The sequence below is a fragment of the Erpetoichthys calabaricus genome, chromosome 5 (assembly GCF_900747795.2).
Source record: "Erpetoichthys calabaricus chromosome 5, fErpCal1.3, whole genome shotgun sequence".
Classification (NCBI taxonomy): Eukaryota; Metazoa; Chordata; class Cladistia; order Polypteriformes; family Polypteridae; genus Erpetoichthys; species Erpetoichthys calabaricus.
Window position 1 is genome coordinate 99081450 of NC_041398.2, and position 24471 is coordinate 99105920.

Consider the following 24471-nt stretch of genomic DNA (forward strand, 5'->3'; position numbering starts at 1 on the left):
ACTCAAACATGCTAATACAGATTTTTAAAACTGGTGTTAAATATCAACATCACAATAAGTGTTCACTTTGTTACAAATATATAGTAGGCATATTTAATATAAGATAATATAAAAATTATGAATTAATGAAAATATGTAAAATTCAGTACATAATATACATTTACCTTTTATACACAGTCTTCCCTGTCCAGGGACTTGTTCCTGCCTTGCACCCTGTGCTAGCTGGGATAGGCCACAGCACCCCCCATAACCCTGTTCAGGAATAAGTATATTAGAAATTGACTGACTGACTTTTATTAATTATAGTGCACTATTATTATTAGAATTGTTGCATGTTATCAGTACAACATATATTTTCAATATTTTGTGTCACTGCATTGTGCATTAAAGTAAAAGCCATCATGGTGCCCTTATTATACAAACTAGGCTCCATTGCTAACAGGGCTGTGAGAGTATTTAATGTTACAAGAAGGTCATGTTTTGCCAAAAGGTGTTAATTAGTGTTGTTCTTCAGGAAGTTAAAACAGGAGTGAATCAGAAAATAATTCTTCAGGCCTTGTGTTAAGCATCACTGCCCATCAAAAGATATTCTGAGACTTCATTTTCATGCCTACTTGTATTTGTAGTCTGTTTTTGCATTATTTTCTACATTGTAGAGGAGACAATGTCGTTTTAGCAGAAAACATGAATTATTCCCAGTTATGGTACATAAATCTAGGAAATATCAATTGAAATGTCAACCATGTCTTCCCCTCGTATAACAAGTGTACTTACTTCTTACATGCCGTAACGTTCAGATCATAAAATATGGAGCTACAGTATATGCATTGACTTATTTTAAACATTACTTTTTGTACTTGTGTATCTTTTTTTTTCATTGTAAAAGCTGTACCCTTAATTTAACTGAAAATTTCTGATCACAAGTTAGACAGGGTCCTGTGTATATTATATTCTGTGTGACCCTTATAATGGAAATAAGCAAGCAAGCCCTAAATAGAAATACACAGATTAGAGGATGTAATTCTTGTTTTGTTAAGTAACACCATTCTTTTACTTACTTATAATAATGTTTCCAGTTTTTTGTTATATAGTCAATACTATGTTTAACAAATTTCAAGGATAAAAATTAAAAAAAAATCAGGCCTTCCTGTACAACTCCATAGCAAAAAAAAAAAAAAAACTTTTCAAAAAAGGAGTTACATTTAGATGGGTCATGTAGCCTCATTTGTATTTTATCCACGTTTCATTCATTTCATCTAGTAAACAATACAGTTTTAATTACATGTGAAGCTGTTATTGTAATCTGAAGCAGTAAATAAATTAAAATTATTTTGATTCTCAGATGACTATTGGAAAAGGGACTATAAGGAATATTATAAAATAGTTTTATTTTTAAATTGTTGTAAACTAAATAATTATTTGTTATGTTTACAGTATGTAATCTGTTTATAGTATATGTGTGGTTCAATGTACATACTCTACAGTGTGTCTGTGAATGTACATTTTGTGGATTTTATATTTCTAAATATAAACAGCAGACAGGTTATGGATGTAAGTCAAATTACTGAACCCACTAAATGCAGTTTTAACATTGCAGGCAGATGAAGCTTATCCTGGCAGCACCAGCAACAGGTGCAAACTAAGAGGCATTGCTGAAATGGGTACATTTATGAGCACCTCCACGCTGACTCATACCAGTCCAGTTTAAATTAAGCAATTGCCATTACAATACAATACAATACAATTTATTTTTGTATAGGCCAAAATCACACAAGAAGTTCCGCAATGGGCTTTAACAGGCCCTGCCTCTTGACAGCCCCCCAGCCTTGACTCTCTAAGAAGACAAGGAAAAACTCCCAAAAAAACCCTGTAGGGAAAAATGGAAGAAACCTTGGGAAAGGCGGTTCAAAGAGAGACCCCTTTCCAGGTAGGTTGGGCGTGCAGTGGGTGTCAAAAGAAGGGGGTCAATACAATACAATACACGGAACAGAACAAATCCTCACTACAGTATAAAAATAAAAATTTTAGAAGTACAGAGAAGAATTTAACAGTAGATGATATGCCATAAGAAAATTTGGATATATTTAGAGTCCTGGAGACCTCATCCATCAAACTGCCTCCCCCATTTGGCCATTCCATGGCTGAAACAGCGCTGGGCCAGCCAATCCAATGAAAGGACCCTTCCTTCCCACGATTCCTGTGATCCTCCATCAGGGATGACTTTGCCTTAGGCAAGCAAAACAACTTGACAGGTGGGCCGTGGCACCAAGTGCCACATTTGAGTACTGATAAGAGAAACAGAATAGGTGAGGGTTAGTATCCAATTATAACTATCATGTTACTTATGTTTTAGTGCTAATGACTAACAACAGAGATGCTGTGTGTACAGTTAATCAGCAGCTCTAGTCAGGATATGCTAAACTGAAGTAGTGAGTCTTCAGCCAGAATTTAAAAGCTGAGACCGAAGGGGCATCTCTTATAGTAGCAGACAGACCATTCCACAGTTTAGGGGCCCTGTAACTAAAAGCTTGACCTCCCACTGTTATTTTATTCATCCTTGGAATCATAAGCAGACCGGCATCTTGAGATCTTAATGTGCGCTCTGGTTTGTAAGTCATAATACGTTCCGACAAGTAAGCCAGACCTTGGCCATTTAATGTTTTATTTGTTAAAAGGAGGATTTTGAAATCTGCCCTAAACTTAACCGGGAGCCAGTGTAAGGATTTAAGAACTGGAGTTATGTGTTCGTTTCTTGTTCTTGTAATAATTCTTGCAGCTGCATTTTGGATTAACTGGAGGCTGTATAGAGAACAGTTTGAACATCCAGTGAACACCGCATTGCAGTAGTCAATCCTGCTAGAGATAAATGCATGAATTATTTTCTCAGAATCCTGTTTATTTAGAAAGCGCCTTAATTTCCTAACATTTTTAAGATGGAAGAAACATGATTTGGACAACTTTGTAGTATGTGCTTTAAATGACATGCTAGAGTCAAAGATAACTTCTAGATTGCGGGCTGATTCAGTAAAATTAATGGGGATTCCAACTGAGTTAAATGATGACAAAATATTGTTATGATCAGCGTCATTCCCTTCAACAATTAACATCTCTGTTTTATCTGTGTTTAAAGACAAGTAGTTCTCATTCATCCACTCCTTTAATTCACTAACACAACTAATTAAAGACAACATTGGAGAAACTTCATTTGATTTAAATGAAAGGTATAACTGGGTGTCATCTGCATACGAGTGAAAATTAACATTATGTTTCCTAATGAGAGATCCCAGTGGAAACATGTAAAGTGAAAACAATAAAGGTCCCAGTACTGAGCCTTGTGGGACACCATATTGAACTTCTGTGTATAATGATGGAGTACTGTCAGCACATTTCTGTACATATTGGAATCGATTAGATAAATAAGAACTAAACCAAGCGAGCACGGTGCCTGTAAGCCCAACATCATTTTCTAGCCTGTGCAGTAAAATAGAATGGTCAATGGTGTGAAATGCTGCACTTCAGTCCAACAACATAATTACAGTGGAGTTTCCTTCATCAGAGGATATCAGAATGTCGTTTACAACCCGTGTTAGTGCCGTTTCTGTACTATGACCAGTGCGGAAACCAGATTGGAATTTCTCAAATAAATTGTAATGCGTAAGGTGTGACTGAAGCTGACTGGCGACAACTTTTTCTAGTATTTTAGAGAGAAACGGTAAATTTGAAATAGGCCTATAATTATTTAGTATGTGTGGGTCTAGGTCTGACTTTTTAAGTAATGGTTTAATGACTGACACTTTTAGTGCATCAGGTACTGTGCCATGCAATAATGAACTATTGATAATGTTTAGAATAGGTGCTGCAAGAACAACCATTGCACTTTTTACTAGTTTTGTTGGCACTGGATCTAGGGAACAAGTAGTGGGCTTCATTTTAGAAATTAAAGTTAAGACTTCCTGCTCAGTTACAGGATTAAAATTATTAAAGTGCTGAATGCATTGTGAGGCAGGGTCTGCTAAGCTAGTATTTGGTTTGTAGTGTGATGCAGAGATCTGGGATCTTATATTTTTAATTTTCTCATTGAAGAAGTTCATAAAGTCTGTACTGCTAATATCTGTTGGTATTTTGCACTGTTGATCTGAATTTCCATTTGTTAATTTAGCCACTGTTCTAAACAGTACCCGAGGATTTTTATTATTGTTATCTATTATTGTAGAATAGTATTTTGAGCAAGCTTTAAAGAGTGCTTTTTTATATTTATTAACACTCTCTGTCCATGCAATTTGAAAGACATGTAGCTTTGTTGTTCTCCATCTGCGCTCCAGTTTTCGACACTCTAATTTAAGAGCTCGAGTGTTTTCATTAAACCAGGGAGAGTTTCTATGTGCTTTGATCACTTTTGCATTAAGGGGAGGTACTGTGTTCAGAGCATCTCTCATTATAGTGTGATGTTAGCTGATCTAAATTGTTTGCCACGTTTACATTTGACATTAACTGATCTAAATGGTTTTCCACAATTACACTCGACTTACTCAAAGTATCCATAAATTTTGAAGCAGAATTACAATCTAGATGTCGCACTGTCTTTGTTTTAATCTATGAGTGTGTTGGCAAGGGCAGGACTAAATCAAATGTAATTAAGTAGTGATTAGAAATAACTTCATTTAATGGAGTAATATTTAAATTTTGAATTTCAACTTTGTAAGTTATAATTAAATCTAATGTGTGGTTATGATTATGAGTTGGACCTTTGACATTCTGACAAAATCCTACTGAATTTAACAAATAAGTAAAGCATTTGCTAAAAGTGTCAGTTTCCACATCAATGTGTACATTAAAATACCCCATCAGTACTACGTGATCATAATTTATAGCCAAATCAGATAGAAGGTCGCTAAATTCAGTCATGAAGAATGAATATGGCCCTGGTGTTCTGTAGACTAGCACTATAATTGTGTTGGAATCTGTTATAATATTTTAAATGAATGCCTCAAAGGATGTAAAGTTGCCTACATTTTTAGAAGTGATTTGCATTTTGCTACAGTGAATTATTCCAAGTCCTCCTTCTCAACCAGAATCTCTAGACTTATGAAGGAATAAGAAATATTTCAGTGGGAAGTGACATGAAAAAGAAACCAATTTAGGGTAAAAAGCATGGTCTCCAGACAGGCAATGACTGGACCAGAATTGGAGTCTCTTAGAGCAGTGACACATCAGCTTGAACCACTGTACCACCAGAAGTGGGATGTGCTAAATAAAAATTGATCAAAGTGAATATATTGAATGTGTGTGTTTTCAGAAAATTAAACAAATCCCAAAAAATGTTCTTCTTTTTCTGGAAACGACAAAAGTGTGTGACTCATGCAATATAAAGAATATTTTTTTCAGAAAAAAAAAACTGACACTTCTCTTTTCCTGCAATTATGAGAGTGTGTTAAAAGGAAAAAAAATTCAAAAAGCATTTTTTTCTTGTTTGAGAAATTCAACTACTGTATAACATTTCATGATTATAATACCTAATTTTTGCTTAAAACACATGCATATTGCTTGGTATTTTTTTGCCAGCCACACTTAGAATCCTAATGAACAAAAACATTTTTGTAAATAAAAGGCAAGCTCTTATATGTGTTTTTGTTTCTATAATAATTCCCCCCAAAAAAGAAGACAAAGTATGTGTCACACAATTACATTTTTGTAGTAATATTAAGATTTGGCTTTATACTTTTTAATATTATTATTTACTTTGGTTCAGTTTTTCAGGTCAGAATTATTGATAACATTTTATAATTTAGCACAATTTGGCTTGAAAGTTGTATATTTCTTGTTTTCAACTCCTGTTTTTAAAAATCAAGTAAAATGTGCAAGCAGTACTGTGACTTTCAACTGCATAATCCTTTTTTTCTCAGTAAAATAGGTAGGAAATATGTCAATTTGTGCTACTGGTCAGCATAACTGAAAATATTGAATGAAAGGTCTTTTGGAATAATGAACTATCTCAATGGACAGACATTGGGAAATTGTTTAAGTGCACAAACTGGAAAATGGCACAGCAATTAATCCATTGGAACAGTTAGAATGAAAAGTCTGAAATGATGCAAGTTGTCTAGACAGGCATTATTGGCTGTTTGTGCTTAAATAGCATTATCCTAAATATACATACTGTATAAAGTAATTTCAGTTACTTCAGTTGAGAGGTTACATGTTAGTGACTTATGTGTCATGTCATTCACTCTTGGGAAAGCAGTTTGAAACAGATTATAAATGTTAATTCTTTGGTCTACAAATTCAACATGAACTGCTTAAATCCAGTGAAGACATAATGAAGATAAGACAAACATTCTGCAGTCATAAATGGTATGATAAGGTCAAACTTCGAAAATATTCCATAGAAGGCAGAAAGACATTTAAAGTAGCTGACAAAGATTAACCTTGGATTAATCACAGAACAGGATGGAAGTTTTCAGAGTCCAGATATGAGAAAAAGAATATTTATTTTGCAGCTTGTTGAAGCTCCTTAGAAACAGTTCACTTATGCTTATAATTAGTGCTTGATTGTTTTCTGTCATTCAAGCCTTTCTGAGCCACGCATCTTGCTTGCTCAATGATCTTGGCCTTACAGTGGTAATTTTCATGTGGGTTTGTGTGTCATCAACATGCAAACCATAAGGTGTCAGTGAATTAGGTAATACAGAGATAGCACAAATTGTACAGTAAATGATGAGATGAACTGTGCCACAAAGAGCATAGATAAAGAAATAGGTATGGATGTGTCTCCTCTCATAAAAATGAAGTGGATACCAAGAGACAACAAACCAAAAATGCTAAGCTAATTTTACACATCCCAGCATAAAATGGAAGTAGTACCAGAAAATATTTTTTTCTAAAATGACTGTGAAATCAAAACTAACAATGTAAGGCAAGATGCACCTCTCATGGTGAATTTAGTCTACCCTGGCAGACAATCAGATACTTTCTTATACCTGTTGTACACACACAAGGGCAGCATAGAGTAGTCATTAAACCTGTTAGAAGGTCTTTGCATTTTGAGCACAAGATGGTTGACAAGATGCATGTGATAATGTACCAACAGAAGGAAGAAGGCACTGCAATGCATACCTTACCCTAAAACTGAAACAGGGCCCAAGCAATTTAATGTGCATATTTTTGTTTATCTGGCTATCTTTTGTACTGTATAAACTGTCTGCAGTATGTTTGTAAAATTTTATTTGTCAGGTATTTTCTGTTCAATGAATATCAAACATGCTAACTAATACAGATTTCTAAAATTGGTGCTAAATATCAACATCATAATAAGTGTTCATTTTGTTACAAATATACAGTATAATAGGCATATTTTATATAATATAAAAATTAATGAATTAATGAAAATATGTAAAATTCAGTACACAATATGAGATTTACCTTTTATACCCAGTCTGCCCTGTTCAGGGACTTGTTCCTGCCTTGTGCCCTGTGCTAGCTGGGATAGGCCACAGCACCCCCCATAACCCTGTTCAGGAATAAACAGGTTAGAAATTGACTGACTGACTTTTATAATAGTGAACTATTATTATTAGAATTAAAATAACTGTGAAATCAAAGCTGACAATGACAGAAAAGATGATCTTAAATTAGCATTTGGGAGGTTAATCATTATGTTTTAGTGTTTGCATGATGACCATAAATAATAAAATATAAAAAGGGTTTTTTTTTTTGTATTTTTGATCATTTAAATACTTAAAGTGGCAGAGCAGTGTCAGTATTTCTGCTCTGTAAAATTATCAGGATTCAGGAACAAGTCAGCCCCCCAAAAAAATCATAATTACTGAACAAATGCGATGCCAAGGTAAAAAACAAAAAACTCAAAGCTGTTACCCTATACAATAAATTTGTGCTCACTTGCAACAATCTTCACCTTAAACAGTTTTCCAACTTTCTATCTAATCCACCTTAATAAAAGGACAAAAGTGAGTGTCTAGGTATGTGCGTTTCCATCTAGTTGCTATGACTCTGTTATATGTAATTTGATATAGGATTTGTAAAAGCATTACTAATGATTGTGATGTGCCATCTTTTGGAATGAAAAGTGCAATGCACAGTATTACTGCAAATGCTTGTGATACAATATCTGATGGAATGAGAATTGTAGTGTATTTAAGTATCACATGCATTACAAAATATTTTCCAGTAGATGGTGCAAACGTTAACACTGAATACACTAAGGTCAATGTTGACAATTTAGATTTCAGCCTGTCTCAGACAAGTCGCACAGCAAGTTTTATAGAAGCCCAGACTCATGTGTCAACCAGAACATAGTAATGAATGAAAGTGTAATGATGTAGGCACCAAAGCACAAACAAAACAAGAGAGACTGATTAAAGAAGAGTACAAAACATCGGTCATTAAAAAATACAAAGTGAAAACCTGCCACTTACCTAGATTCTGACACTCTGAAAATAAATGTTTTCTTTCGCTTGATATGGTCATGTGACATTGAAAACACAAAACAAATTAATGATGTCAGATTATTTAAGAGGAATAAATTTTCAGATGGATTTTAGGTAGAAATTATGAAACAAAACCAATAACTTTAACAGCATGAGAGCGGCAACAATAGAAACTGATAAAAACAGAGTTTATATTACTATAATAAAAATGTAAATTCAGTACAACAAGATGGAAGCTATTGTGAGAAGAGAATGGCAAGGGAGATTTACCATGATATAACTTGATGGCTGCTTTATCTATACTTTAGATATTTCCTACAGTGTTTTGTTGGGTTGCATTGTGGAACATTTTCTAATACACTTGGAAAAATATAGGATCATTTGAATTACTAACCTTACATAATATTTTGTACATCTTCACATAGTTAAAGTAGACTTGTGCCTCTCATTACAAAAAATATTAAAAATTTTAACACATTTTTCATTTGTGTTATTTATAAGAAGTAATAATGTCTTTAATTTTTAGGTGGAATTCCATTTATCCTCGTTGGAGAGTTGTTTCAGCAGTCTGAACGACCAGCAGCATTTATGATTTCTGGTATGGTAAACTGGATCTCAAATTTCACTGTTGGACTTATTTTTCCTTTTATTCAGGTATGTGGTAATGGAGAGAATGCACAAATTCTGTATCATGCAGTAATGTGTAATCAAATACAGTACAGTTTCAAATAATAAAGCAGTATTTTTACATGTTTATCTAAATGAACTTACTATTAAAGACATGAGATAATAGCATACACACTTCTTAATGTTATCTATTGTTTAGTGTATTTTGAAAATATGCTCTCTAGATTTTTATCTCTAATGTCTAAAAATTTGACTCTATGTATTTGTTAGTCTTTTTAGTAGCACTGTATCAATTGGCACAGCATAGCTAAATCAGACACGGACAGAGTTATTTAATTAAAGTGATAAATGTGGTCAGGTCAGCTGCAAGAAGCATGGAAGGCTGGACAGAGTTCTGAAAAACAGAAAGAGTGGTAGATGTCTGAATGTTAGAAATGTGCCAAGTCATGTGAAAAGGACATTGTCAGGAAGTAGTTTGACCTGAATATGGAAAGAATGCCCCAAAAGTCATTTTTCAATGGGCTTGGAAGTAAAAAATTTAGAAAATCGGATTGAAAGGTTGGCAAAAGCTCACAGATAGGTGGCAGCATAGTAGGCTAATACACATATTAGAACCACTCATGTGTATAGTATATAGGAGTGGCCCTGTGCAAATAAACAGGAGGGGCTGGCCCTCTGTATTTCAGGTGAATCTTAGGAATAAAAAGAAACCGGCTATCACTAGATAGTTGTGGGGAAAACCCCCAAAGACTTTTAAGTGGCATTTCCAACTCAGGCATGACACTAGAAATTATATCGACTTGTGGTATAAAACACTTTGGAACTATTTTTTTGTTCCTTTTTTCCCTTTGTTCATATAATAAAAAACTATTTTTGTTCATGTTGATATTATTTTGAAATACAACTTCACCATCATTCAGGTGTGAATATTTTTATTTTGTTTACCAGATCAATTGCTTAGTTTAAAATCTTATGCACATAATACTGAATCCATTTGGCTATCAAATTAATTTGTCATAATTATTTCTGCTCATCTGTATGTTTTTAGTTTTACACCTGTTTTGAACCACTTAGAAGTGATTTATTTATTTATTTTTATTTTTTTGCAGTGGATGTCAAACTATTTAATTACTGTATCCTTCAGGGCAGAAACTCCCTTTAAAATGTGTTCTTTTAAAAGACTCTGCTAAAACCAAAATATTTTTCCTAAAGAAAGAAAGCACTAAAAGAATGTATGCACTTATACCTGGCTTATGCTTAATAATAACCACAACTGAAAGATACCCATTGAAACATCTAATGTCTGTAGTGGAATTCAAATGATTTATCTTTTCTTAAGCTATGCATTAGTGCTTTTTCTGCTGCTCTGGCAGGTATCAAGGGTCATTGTCAGACATTTTTAAATGTTTCAAAAACCAGCAGATGTATTTTTTCCCCAAACATACCCTAATAGAACAAATTACATGTGAACAACTCAGACTCAAGTTGCTGGCAAAATGCAAGTGTTTCTGAGTATTGTTTGTCCCTACATGCCCATTTGATACTTAGCCTGCTTTAAAACAACTGAACTTCATCTCCTTTGGTGCTGACAAATTCTAGAGTCTTCTCACTTTAAAGTTAAGCCAAAAACCTTTAGCTGGTCTCTAACATGTCTCTAAAGAAAGTAATTTAAACATTATACTCAGGTATATTATAGCATTCAGACCCCTGAGCAAGCCTGAGTTTACACAGATGGAGAATTGCTTAACAAAGCATGGATGACATAAAATAGCACTCCATCAGTGCATTATTAAAATAACTGCATTCTGGATCAAAAACCTAGAACCGTAATAATGATCCCTTACCTATGGGATTTTATCCAGAAAATTTGACATATATTTTAATGATTTAGTGTTATTACTGCTTCACAGGAGATTTTGTGCAATTGCTGACCTTTAACTGTGTGTGTGACATTTAAACATTCTGGCCATGTCTACTCCAGTTGTTCTATGGCTGTTCTGCTAGGTTAATTGATGAATCTAACCGGGCACTGTGTCAGTGGGTGTGAGCTTGTATTTGTGTGTGTGATCTGACAAAGACTGGTCCACAATCCATGACTGATTTCTGCTTTGTATCCAACCCTGCCTAGATAGGTACTGGCCTGCTGCACCATAATTGGACTGAAAGAATTTAGGCAAAGGATGAATGGAGTATTAGTAACATTTTAGTTTTTTCCAAACCTATCACATAAAAGGTCAGACCCAGTAATATTCAAATATCAATTAGATTCAATAAAAAGGTGAAATATTCGAATTACCATATAAAGTGGATAATTTATAATAAGTGAATTTAGCAGTGGAACTCAAGTAATTAATATTTTGTGAATGTTAAATATGAATTGAATAAGCACTAAATATTGTAGTAAGTGGAGATATGCTTCAGATATCTGTTATAGCTACTGCATGTGGTATTTTATAAAATTAATATACCAGTAAGCCTAGAATGCTAGGAAATTGTACATCTACACAAAGGCTTAACTAATATCAAACTGCCTAATATTGAAAAGGAGGCAAAAATGTTGCATTATTTATTAAGACTGCTAAACCAGATGAGAGATTCAGTTCAGAGTTCAATAAAGTGAGAATTGTGTATGAATGAAGAAAGTAAAATGTCAGCGTTGTTATATAAGCTTGCAAGCTAACAAATATCAAGGTTATATTGCAAAATTAACAAGCAAAAGGACAGTAAGGATAACAGTAATAATACTGGTTCTGAGAAGTATAAAATATCATAATAAAAATTATTAATAGAAAAATACATTTAAATAAGCATTCTATAAATTAAGTAAATAAGGAAAAACATATTTAATAGGATAACACTTGTGGCAGGGTGGCACTGCCACCTTGTTTCCCAGGTTCAAATTCAGCACCCTCACATTTTCTGTGTGAAGTTTGGACATTCTTGCTTTTTCTGCTTGGATGTTCCACCGGATACTCCCATTTATTATTTGTAGACTTTTGGCAGAATTCTTTAAATGTTAATTTTCTGTATCGTTCTTAACCCCGCTTAATCCAGTTCTGGGCTGGTAAGGGGCTGAACACCTACAGCATTAGTTGCAAGGCAGTAACCATCCCCGGAAGAGGCACCAGTCCATTACAGGTTTTACTCACACATACAGCAAGCACACACTGGAATCACAAGTTAACTTAAGACTGTCTTTGGTATTATGGAAGGAATACAGGGGAAAAGGACACAGGGAGATCACACAAGCTCAACACAGATTGCACTTGGAATTCCAAATCAATGTGCTTGGCTAATGAGGCCGCAGCAGTAATCACTGTACTGATATAGACACACATAAAGTGGGTGACATGACAGCACAGTGGTTAGCATCCACTTGCTTACATCTCCATAGGGCTGGAATCCCAACCTAGGTACCTCCTTTGTTAAGTTCTCACATTCTACCCAGATCTGTATGGATGTTTCTCTGGGTACTATCAAGTTCTTTCCACATACCATAGATATGCATGTTATGTGAATTAGAGAGTCTAAAATTGTCAACGGATGAGTGCACCCTGTGACAGAATGGTGCTCTATCCATGGTTGTTTGCCATTTTGTGTACAGTACTGGCAAGATAGGCACTGACTCCATTTGGCCGTGAACTGGATAGATAAGTTAGAAAGTAGTATGTAGTTGCAGTAATATGAAAATGATGTCTAATATAGATTGCCAAATGGTTAACTTAAAAAAAATAACATAATACTAAAGTAGGCAGAATGGCAGGTAATGTATCATGAGATGTGGAGTATACAGTAAGTCATTGGGAGGTTATGCTTAAGTTATATAATGCACTAATGATGCCTCATCTGGAGTACCATGTGTAATTTTGGTTTCCATAATATAAAAAAGAAAGCCATTCCAGAGAAAGTTCAGAGAAGAGCAGCTGGAATGATTCTAGAACTAGACTCTCCAGATGAATGTTACAATCCCTGAGGATTAGAAGTGGACTGTCATCATCTGGAATGGATGAGAGCAGCACATGAGCTGTGAGGACATGGTGTAGGAGTTGAACCTTTTCAGTTTATTTAGATAATAAGAGGTGACATGATTGAAGTATTTAAAATTATGAAATTAATTATTACAGTGGATGCCAGCTGTTATTTTAAAATGAGATTTTCAACTTAATACAGGGTCAAGATGAAAACTTGCCAAGGGAAATTTTTGCACGAACATTAGAATGTTTTTCTTTACAAAGAGAATCATTGATATATGGAATAAGTTACCAAGTAGTGTCGTAGATTGTAGTAAAACCTTCTAACATAACATTCTGTTCAGTAATAAGTGGAATCCTTCTTGGATACCCCACCCTAATAGTGAGTTGGGCCCCCATTTACCCGCAGACTATGCTGACTTCTTTGAAACATGGATTCAAAAAGGTGTCAAATACACCTAATGTTCACATAAATGTGTTCTGAAGTTCTCACAAACCAGCTTCAAATAGCTCATTCCATCTCATTCTATAGATAGTTAACAACATTGAATCAGATGACTATAATTTTCATTATATTCCAGCTCTACCATCAAAGTCATGTGCAACCAAGATTTATCACACCAGGAAATTTTATTTTCAATTTTCCAGTGTTTATTTTTGAAAAAACTGAAAATTATTATAATATTTTATGGCTCCATGCAACTGTGAATTGCATTAAGTGGATCAAAAAATGTCATGTTATTTTTTAATTTGAAAACATAGTACATGTCTTAATGTATATCACTGTCAAAGGGGTGGCTACTGGTTTTAACTACGCATAAATAAATTTCATGAGTAAAAACAGTTGTTTTTGTGAAGATTTATGTTTACTGTAATGGACTCATTCTCATGAAGGGTTGGATCCTGTCTTGCAGTGCTTCCAGGATATGCTTGGGTATTTGCAACAAAGAATTGGATTAAGCGGATTTGAAATGGATGGATGGGTGGATGGATATATATCGTTTATATGAAAATATGTGGCCCACTTATACTGATAATATAAAGGGGTTTGGGAAATATGCTTACAAAAATAGTTAGCAATTCCATACATCACTGAAGAATCTAGTGTCAAAATATGTGAAACTGGTCATGAAGTATTCCAGTGGCTGCTGGTTTCTTTTAAAGCCAGATTTTTTTATTTTGTTTGACTCTACTGCTGAATACTGAAGCTCTCATTGCAGTACTTAGGCATTACCAGTAAAGAGTGCATATTTCACTATACGGTTGAGAAATTTGCTAATTGTTTCGATACCCTTTGGTCCACAGATTTTTATTTAAGCTGCCCATTTTTAATTTATTGAACTCATCATCTAAAAGATTCAGAGTTTCTTATTTTTTTCTGTTTTTTTTTACCATTGGTGAATTACAAAATATGTGCAAATAACAAGGTATTGTAGCCAGTAGCTAACTGCTTCTTTTGGATCAAAGCTTCTAACTAAAAGACATTCTGCAGTAACAGCAAATACAGTATTAGATTCTAATCAGTCTAGTAAAGATTGAAATGTACTATGTATATGTTTAGATCAACATAGGTAGACCATTATATTTTGTGGAACAATATACTGATTGCATTTGTTTAGGATTGTGAGTTTTTTGGTCAAACATCTGTTTGAATAGCTTTCAGTAGCTCACAAAATAGTTTTCATGAATTGCTCAACAGTTATCATAATGCTTAAACTACTGTTTCAGGCTGGGTTGGTGTCGCCCTGGTTTTCATATGTTTTTCCTCCCTCAGTCCAAGGTTTAGGCTGATTGTGTCTTGTAATACTCTTAGATTTTTCATGTCTTGTGTGAGATCCTGCTGGGAAAGATTCCATCTCCATGCTTCACAAAGCAGACTCCAAAAATATATGGGAAAAAGTATATGAAATAAACAGCCTGACAAGGTGCTGATAACACTATAAAATATAATGCGCTCCCTAGCCAACATTTTGCTGATAGGAATTTATATCACTGACTCTTTGGTATATATATATATTTTTAATTTCCTTTTCCCCTTGCAATCTTTCATTGGTAGCTATTAATACACTTTTAGGCAGTTTAAAGAAGTGTCAGAGCTATATTTGTGCTTTCAACATATGTGCAGTAATGCTTCAGTGTGATTTATTATCCTGAGAGCAGACATACAATTCAATTTTAAAAATTAGCTTCTGTGACTGGTTGTTGAGCAGGCCTAGGGTTTGCCCAAACATATATAGGGTGAGCTTCTAGAAATAGAAAAAAACCTATATGTGAAAAAAGAACTCACAACAGTAATGTAGAATCCATCCACAAACCAGTGCATAAAACACATGTAGACTGATTGGGTGTACTCCCATGCACCCTCCATAATTCTCATGAGTGTAAAAAAGCTGGTCAACTGTTCTACAGCTTGGATGGAATTCACATTGCTCCCCCTGAATCTGAGGTTCCATGACTGGGGAGAGTCTCCTTTCCAGAACCCTAATATAAACTTTCCCAGGGAGGCTGAGGAGTGTGATTGCTCTATAGGTGGAGCACACCCATTCGGTCCACCATTTTAAAGATGGGGACAACCACCCAAGTCTGCCACTCCAGGGGCACTGCTTCCGATGACCTCAAAACCCTGAAAAGACATGTCAGCCATGACAGTCCAACAATGTACAGAGCCTTCAGCATTTCTGAGTGGATCCCATCCATTCCCAGGGCCTTGCCACTGCAGAGTTGCTTAACTACCTCATTGTCTTCCCTCTGTGAAATGGGTGTTGATCCCCAATCAGCTTCTGGTCCTCCATCATCCACATAGGGCATGTCTGTCAGGTTCAGGAGCTCCTCAGATTATCCCTTCCTTTGCCAGAGTACACCCTTAGTCCAGGTTAGCATTTCTCCACCTTTGCTGAGAATGCCATGGACAGAATGCTGAGACGCAGCTATGTCCAGTTCGGTGGCCTTAGAATTGTGTCATTATATTTTACAGATGAAGTGGTCTTTTTGGCTTCATCAGGCTGTGAACTTCAGCATGCATTGGGAAGGTGTGTGACCGAGTGTGAAGTGGCAGGGATGAGGATCAAGCACCTCCAGTCCGAGTCCAGAGTCTTAACTACGAAAAGGGTGGACTGTCCTTTCTGAGTGGGAGGGGAGTTACTGCCTCAAATGGAGGAATTTAAGAATCTCAGGATTTTGTTCATGATTAAGGAGAAAAGGGATGGTAAGATCGACAAACATATTGGAGCAGCAAATGCAGTTATGCTGTTGCTGTACAAACCTGTAGTTGTGAAGGCAAAGCTCTCGATTTGTCAGTTAAGCTACTTCCTTACTTTCACCTATGGTCATGAGTTTTGGGTAATGATAGAAAGGATGAGATTTTGGGTACAAGCAGCCTAAATGAGCTATCTTTGCAAGGTGGCTGGCCTCTCCCTTTTAGATAGGGTAAGAAACATAAACATCCAAGAGAGGCTAGGAGTAAAGCTACTGACCCATCCACATTGAGAGGGGGCCATTTGCGGTGGTTCAGGCATCTCATATGAATAGGAGGAGACCCCGAGGAAGACCGAAGGCTCACAGGGATTATTATATCTCCCAAATAGCCTGGGAGTGCCTTGGGATCACACATTATGAGTGGGCAAGGGTGGCTGGGGAAAGGGACATATAGACCTCACTGCTAAGACTATTGTCCCTTGACCCATTCCTGGATAAGTTCTGGAAAATGAATGAATGAATGTTGTATTAGTTGTGCTATCTGTGCCCTTTGCTGCCTGTTTGTTTAGGGTGAGAAGCAGAAAGTAACTAACTTATTTATCACTTATCTACTCTTCATATCTATGATTCTTTTATAATTAAGAGCCATGCTACTTTTTCTGTTTATAGTTATTTAGTATATTGAAGTGAAGAATTATTACAAATGGGTAAAATAAAAGTTGGCAACTAGTTAGCATGCAATGTGCGGTATAGTGAACTTTACTGTATCCATCTTGCACTGTACAAGCAGGGAGTGCAGTTTGATGGCTAAGGCATTGGCATGATACCCTAAGGCTGTCAGTTCAGCTTCTCAGCTCTGAGAAAACCACTTTACCTACCTGGGCCCTAATTAGGCTGGAACTGTTTAAGTGAAACATGCCTTGTGATTGTGTCTGTCATGGAAAGACACATTAAAAAAAAAAGAGTATGATTTTTGTTAATGTGTCATTTCATAATAAAAAAATTGCATTTACTGTTACTGCTGTAATGGTACAGATTAACTAATTAAAAACAGTTGAAACCAACCAGAAGAAATTCAAGACATTTTTTTGAATAGTTATTAAACATAGTTATTCTAGCATGCTAAATAATTTGTTATTTCTTATTGAAGGTGAACTTATACAGTATAAACTTCAATCTCACAAGTAGAAATTTTAATGACAGTTTAGGCATCTATTATAAGCATCTTTTAATAGTCTTAATTTTATATAATTTATTAAACCTTTTTAAAATAATATCAAACAAAAATGACAAAAGGAGTCTTATAGTTTTTAATAACGATTTATTAATATCACTGTTAAAAATATCTATAAATGGCTAATAGCCGCTTTATCAAGGATACCAAAAGGGTGACCAATATGTGACCAATATTTCTAACCTTCAAAAAACCCTCAAGCTAAAATGTATTTAATTATATGTACAGCAGTTTACCCTAACCTGTAATCATCTTTCATCATTATGTAAAAAACATTATATGAAATAATAATTTCATGCATCTCAGACTTCAAAAATTAAAACATTATTTTATAAGAATCCCTGTAGGTCCATAAACAAAACAAACATAAACTATGTTGTTCTAAGAAAATGAAAATGTGATTACCCTTTTTATTTATTTTTGAAGAAATTTATGAGTTCTGCTAAATATGTACATTAACAGATCTATACCATGAAAATTAAATTATGTTAAAATATTACTTATTTAATAGCTTCCTCCAAATTTGAGAGAGTGTGATGTTTCGCAGACAAATAAATCAAAATATATAAAACCTGCAATTACCATAATTCCAGTGCACAATATTGTGACATTATTTTGATCTGTAAACTCTGTAATTAATCTGCATGTAAAATAATGCATAAATTACATCATATAATGTATCCGTATTGAATACCTTCTGCTTATAAAGAGAAGTTTAATGAGTTAATCTAGAGTGTGTTTAATTTGTTTTCAGCCTATCAGTTTTAAGTGGGTAATGGAATGCAGGTTCTCAGAGGACAGTTGTTATCAGCAGAGGTTATAAATGGAAAGTGACTGAAAACCTTATCACGTACCTTGTACAAGACTAGGGAATATAAAAGGATAAAAAGAAAATGAGAAGACTGTCTGGAGAGACTTGTGCTGCAATAAGTCTCTTATGTAAACAAACACTTGCATTTGCAAAAACTTTTCAAATTGAGATTTAGATGTGTTTAATGAGCTTTAAATTAAGCTCATGAAATAAATTCATGATTGTGGTTCATAGGTAAAGAAAAGAATTGCAATGATATAATGATGAAGAACTTTGTGTGAAATTATAGTTATTCTAGGTGACCTTTTAACATTGAAGAGATTAATTTATTACAAAGTAATTGTATTGAAAACTAAAGTTCTACTAATATAACTATCTTTCCTGAATCTTATGGTTCATGGTTATAGCCTTTTATGACCTACTGGGAAAAGGATATTATCTCTAGGTACAGGTATTTTTGCACATTTTGAGTGTATTCAAAATGAAGTCCAATTAACATTGGATGACATTAACTTATGCACTGCTCCAGTGTGGAGCACATCCACATTGGCATATAGAGAGCTATATGTGAAAGACTAGCATTTTGTTCTGTATCAGCACATATAGTACCTGGCTTACGGATGGTAGAAGGAGGTGTAAACAACATTAAAGCCTCACAGACCACCCAATTTTGCAGTGTCTTGATCTGAAGTAAAAGTTTTAATACAATTTTAAAACATTAAATGAAATATAATATCTAAAAATCTGCATGTCATCATCAATCAATTTGATACAGAAACTCTCTTATTCAACTATTTAAAATGAAGCAATGAGAAAAAACAGACCATTCTTTCATTTGTTACTGTTCTACATATTTTTGCTTTTGCGCCTTTCCCCACCATAACCTGTCGTCTATGGGGGAGGAGCAAATCTTTAGAGTTCTTTAAAAATTTTGATCTCTAGTTTTCGACAGATGTTGACGTTTCAGGGTCTCGGATAATGAAAACATTGATATTTCAGTGATGGGTGTGTGTCTGTGTGTCACAGTTTCTTGAGGATGGCCTAGAGCTAAAATGGCTGGATGGAAAAATACCAAACTTGAAAATTAAGACTGTTACGAGACGATGGTGTGCTGATTAGTTTTGGAGCCAATGTAGAAAGCATGTTAAGATATAGAAGCTTTTATCTGTGGCACCTCTACACGAGAACCTCCTTTTTCAACTCTTGCAAACATGCAGTTTTTAATATCTGGAAAACATTGGGGATTAAATCACTTAGAGGTCTGTACATAGACAACGACTTTGCATGCTATGAACAGTTACATTCCAAATTTAACTTTCCAGCAACACATTTCTTTCACTATCTTCAAATTAAAAACTTTATTAAACAGATCTGCCAGATTTTCCTCATCTCCCACCTTCCTCTATGCTGGAAAAAATATTGCTCAGTTTCGAGGACTCAGACAGCATTTCTGCAATATATAAAACCATTTTACAGTCCCTCCCTTTCAAAGATCCAAGAGGAGAGTGGGAAAAGGATCTCTCACTCAACATATCAGAAAAGGAGTGGAAGGTAGCAATGTAGAGAATTCACTCGAGTTCCATATGCGCAAAGCATACAATTATTCAACTCAAAATTATATATCGAGCACATTTGTCTCGTTTAAAATTGTCCAAAACGTTTCCTAGTGCAAGATCCAACCTGCAAACGTTGCAATCAAGTTCCAGCCTCACTGGGTCACATGTTTTGGGCCTGCACCAAATTAACATCATTCTGGATAAAAATTTTTAAGTGCCTTTCAGACAGCCTTGGTGTCACAATTCCTCCTAACCCATTAACAGCTGTGTTTGGTGTTCTTCCAGATTGGCTTAAAGTGGAGAAGGACAAACAAACTGTGATTGCCTTTACTACACTATTGGCACGTAGACTTATCTTGCTCAACTGGAAGAATCCTAACTCTCTTCTTTTAAGTCAGTGGGTAACTGATGTTTTATACTATTTGAAATTGGAAAAAATAAAATTCTCACTTAGAGGATCTGTGCAGAACTTTTTCCAAACCTTTCAGGATCTAATCAATAACATTTTAGATTAAGCTCTTAAAGCACTGAGGAAGCAGATACTCTTCCCATTTCTTTTTCTTCTCCATTTATCTTTATCCGCTTATTAAACTTATCAATTTACTTAGTTTTTACTAGCTGTAAGTTTTATTCTGCTGCCCATGCTCTCTTTCTCAGGGGTGGGGGTTGATTTGTTTTCAATCCTATTTTTGTAAAAATCGATCTATTTGTATGGAATGATTACAATAAAATCAATAAAATAAAAAAAAAGTTTTGGAGCCAAATTATGCAAGAGAAAGAGGCACTCTAGAGGAACCCTCAAATATCATAATTCTGCAATTAATTATGAATTCTTCTTGTCAATTGCTATTATAATGACCTATTTTATGATCAGAAAGATCAGCATCAGAGCAGTAAATAATTACTGAAATATTATAGAATAATTCAGGTAACTTGGTTCCCAGAGCAACTGCCTACTGATGCTCATATCCTAACTTTTTCCTTTAGAAATTCATGTTCATTTTTTAAACTTCCAAATGTAAGCACAAGTTAATCCAGAAAGACATTGTGCACTTTTGACCTAAATTCAGTCTTACATGAAGCTTCCTGACAAATTGTCAAGATTGTAAATGAAATGTGTAATTGTTCAGGCAGAAAAAAAAATTACAATTTGCATGGAGCTAGAAGTTTAATACCCCTTCTGTTTTACTACAGATTATTTATTTTGTAACACTATATTTTGTATATATTCTGATATATGTGAAATATTCAGTAGTAAAACATTCAACAAGACAAACAAAAAATACTTGGCAGAATCAGAGAAGGATCTATCTTTGTGCCTCAGGATTTATTCAGAAATAGACTTTAAAAATATAAATGTAACTGCTTCCTCTACAGAATAACTTCAAAATTGGCAGAGACAACCTTGATTTCACATTTTTGTGTCGGTTTGAGCAAATCCAAAAAAAAACAATATTGAGTTAATTACACAATTATACAATCTGCCCCAACATTAAAACCACTGACAGGTGAAATGAATAACATTGATTATGTTGTTATAATGACTCTTGTCAAAGGGTGAGATATATTTGGCAGCAAGTGAACAAATGGTTCTTGAAGATGATATGTAGTTAGCTTTCAAAAGTGGTCCAAGGAAGGACAACTGGAATACCAATTTCCAGTTTAATTTCAAATCTAGGAATCAGTACTGGGGCCGGTAATCATTTCGTTTATGCAAATGATTCAAATGCAAAAGTAACAAACATGCTAGCTAAGTTGCACATGGCTCTGATGCATTGGTGTATACATTACCTAAGTGTCAGCAAAATCATTATACATGGGTCAACACAGAATACACATGTGGGGACATTTTTGAAAGCTTATTATAAATGACTGCAAAATTGTATATATTGGAAGTAAAAATACTAGTTAAATTTAAAATTTTACAGCTATAAAGTGTACATTGTAAAAAGAAGTGTTATCACTGAAAGAAATATAAGTCCATACATTACGTTACCAAGTATTGTTTTAGATTATAGCATTAAGGACCCCTTTAAATCTTAACTTGATTTTTCACAAAAGTAATGTGAATAGGAATTTATCTATATTAGACCAAAAACCTGTCCTTGTCAAAACTCATATCCTTATGTTGTTTTATCCACAGGAAGCATTTGGTGCCTTCTGCTTTTTAGTTTTTGCTGCTGCCTGCCTAGCAGGAGCCATGTTTCTCTTTTTTGTCCTACCTGAGACCAAGAACAAGACTTTTGTTGAAATCAGTCAATCTTTTTCAAAAATCAATAAAGTGGGTGTTTGTGCAACACAAGAGGAACTGGAATGGGTTGGTGTAACAAATATCAAAGAAGACGACACACAGAAAATCACCACCAAAAAAGCTAGCATTGTTATAGAAATGGAAAGCACTTTTTGACCATTTTTAATTGGTAAAAGTTTTACGTTTTTTACCTTTACAATTAAGCTGTTGTGGACTAGTTTTAAGATGATTGTTCATAATTTAAACATATTTCTGAAAAACATTCATGATGAAGATAATATTTAATTTTATCAGTATATTTATTGTTTTCCATGAATATATCATCATTTTATGTATTTTTGTTTTGTTCAAGGCAATTTTGTATATCATTTATGGGATATAAAAACAATTTAAAGTAAAGATATGCATAGAATGTCCAGTTTTTTGTCTCACCTCGGCCAAGTAAACATCTACCAAATCAGTGACCATGTCATATGCGCTGAGGTTCAAGAATGACAATGTCAGTGTCTCAAAAATGAGGTGCCACCAAAAATGCAGAGCTGATTGGTGTTAGATGATAGTGACCTAAACAATGAGTCAAATCATTAAATATATTCATGATGTCAAAGAGTTATATTAGCTAATTGTTCTACGGTTACCAAAAATCTGAGATAAACTCCTGTCACTGAAAATAAATTGCCAGAGCTACACTGGAATACAGACTCTAAAAGATCTCAAAGGAAAGCTAGAGAAGTATCTCTTTATTTGATAAATCACATTTTCTGTTGATTTGTGTTGATAGGGGGATGAAGATATAAAGTGAAAAAATATGTCAATGATTCACCTTTGTGCAGTTTTATCAGTTAAGGTCAGTGCTGGAATTTTAATTATTTGGAGAGTTTTCATGATACACAGTCAGTAAAGCAATCTTAGAATGCCACAGTATATCTGAACTTCACTGACATACGAGTGTATGACTTTACAAAAGCGTTACAGCTATTTGTGATTTGGCATTTCCACCATGACAATGCTCCATGACAAAAAACTAATAAAGTCAAAATGATTCCACAAATGAGAGAATGAATTCAGCCTAATACAGTCATCAGATCTCAATAGAGTTGAACAGTTGTTGGGTACCGTCTACTATTAATTAACCTGAAACATGAAGCACCAGTATGAATACCCATTCTAGACTATTGTTAGAAAATTAAATCCATGCCTTAACAAATGTAAGCAATTATGTGGTTAAATAAAGTCAAACACTTAGTTTAATTTAAAATAATCCATAATTAAGATGTTTAAAATATTCTCAATTTTAAAAACTCACAGGAATTTAAAAGAATAAGAAAACTCACTAAAGTACTAAATTCAAAATTTAAGTACAAACAGTTAAAGAACTGAAATTAATCAAATTAATAATTAAAATTATTGTAATATAATTAAAAGAAAAATTACAAATCCATATATAAAGAAGCTGGAACTGAAAAGTAAAAAGACCACTAAATGTAAAAAAGGTAAAAAGTGTACAAAAACAAGTAGAATAACCTAGTTTCATAAACTAATTCCACTATAATGAAGCAATGAATGCCTAAAGCTTATGCAGTCCTCAGGTATGCAGGTGTACTGACTGCAGCACCTGAGGGCTGTTACCTAAACAAGGGTCTCTGTTTTAATATAGAAGTTTCCTCTAAGGCAAAATGATTAACACCTCCAAAAGACAAGCTAGAGAGCATGCCATAACACTCCCTGGTTTGCCCATTAGGGGTGTACCTGTCTTCAACCAGGCCCCTAAGGATACCTGCTGGCTTCAGCTGGGGCAAGCCTAGAACTGGCAAGCTGGCAAAACCACTATACAAGTCCCAAAGTAAAGCAAAAGCCCCACAAGGAGTAGGATAACCATCAATCCCTGGTTTGTACACAAAAAGGGCAGCAAAGACTCTATAAATCAATATTTTAAAAAGACAATGAAGAGCAAAATCTCACAGATCAAAAAGCAGCAAACAAGGAATTGCCTAAAAGGGAAGGCAATTCACAACAGAATAAAGCCTAAATCAGAGTCCAGTAATCAAAGTCCTTAATTTGCGGCGACAAACAATTAAAAAAAAAAAAAAACAGTCTAACAATAGGGCGGCACGGTGGCGCAGTGGGTAGCGCTGCTGCCTCGCAGTTGGGAGACCTGGGGACCTGGGTTCGCTTCCCGGGTCCTCCCTGCGTGGAGTTTGCATGTTCTCCCTGTGTCTGCGTGGGTTTCCTCCGGGCGCTCCGGTTTCCTCCCACAGTCCAAAGACATGCAGGTTAGGTGGATTGGCGATTCTAAATTGGCCCTAGTGTGTGCTTGGTGTGTGGGTGTGTTTGTGTGTGTCCTGCGGTGGGTTGGCACCCTGCCCGGGATTGGTTCCTGCC

General features: G+C 34.8%; 1 protein-coding gene across 4 annotated transcripts in view; it reads left to right on the forward strand.

Annotated features, from left to right (window-relative positions):
* The window catches only part of slc2a9l2 (solute carrier family 2 member 9, like 2), a 197728-nt gene extending 175240 nt beyond the window's left edge, over nucleotides 1–22488 (forward strand). For all 4 annotated transcript variants that reach the window (XM_028801819.2, XM_028801820.2, XM_051928220.1 and 1 more), the window contains 2 exons: nucleotides 8971–9098; nucleotides 21982–22488. In XM_028801819.2, coding sequence (XP_028657652.1) covers nucleotides 8971–9098; nucleotides 21982–22245 — 392 coding nt within the window. In that variant the 3' untranslated portion in view covers nucleotides 22246–22488. The remainder of the gene's footprint in view (nucleotides 1–8970; nucleotides 9099–21981) is intronic.
* Nucleotides 22489–24471: the final 1983 nt, after the last annotated feature.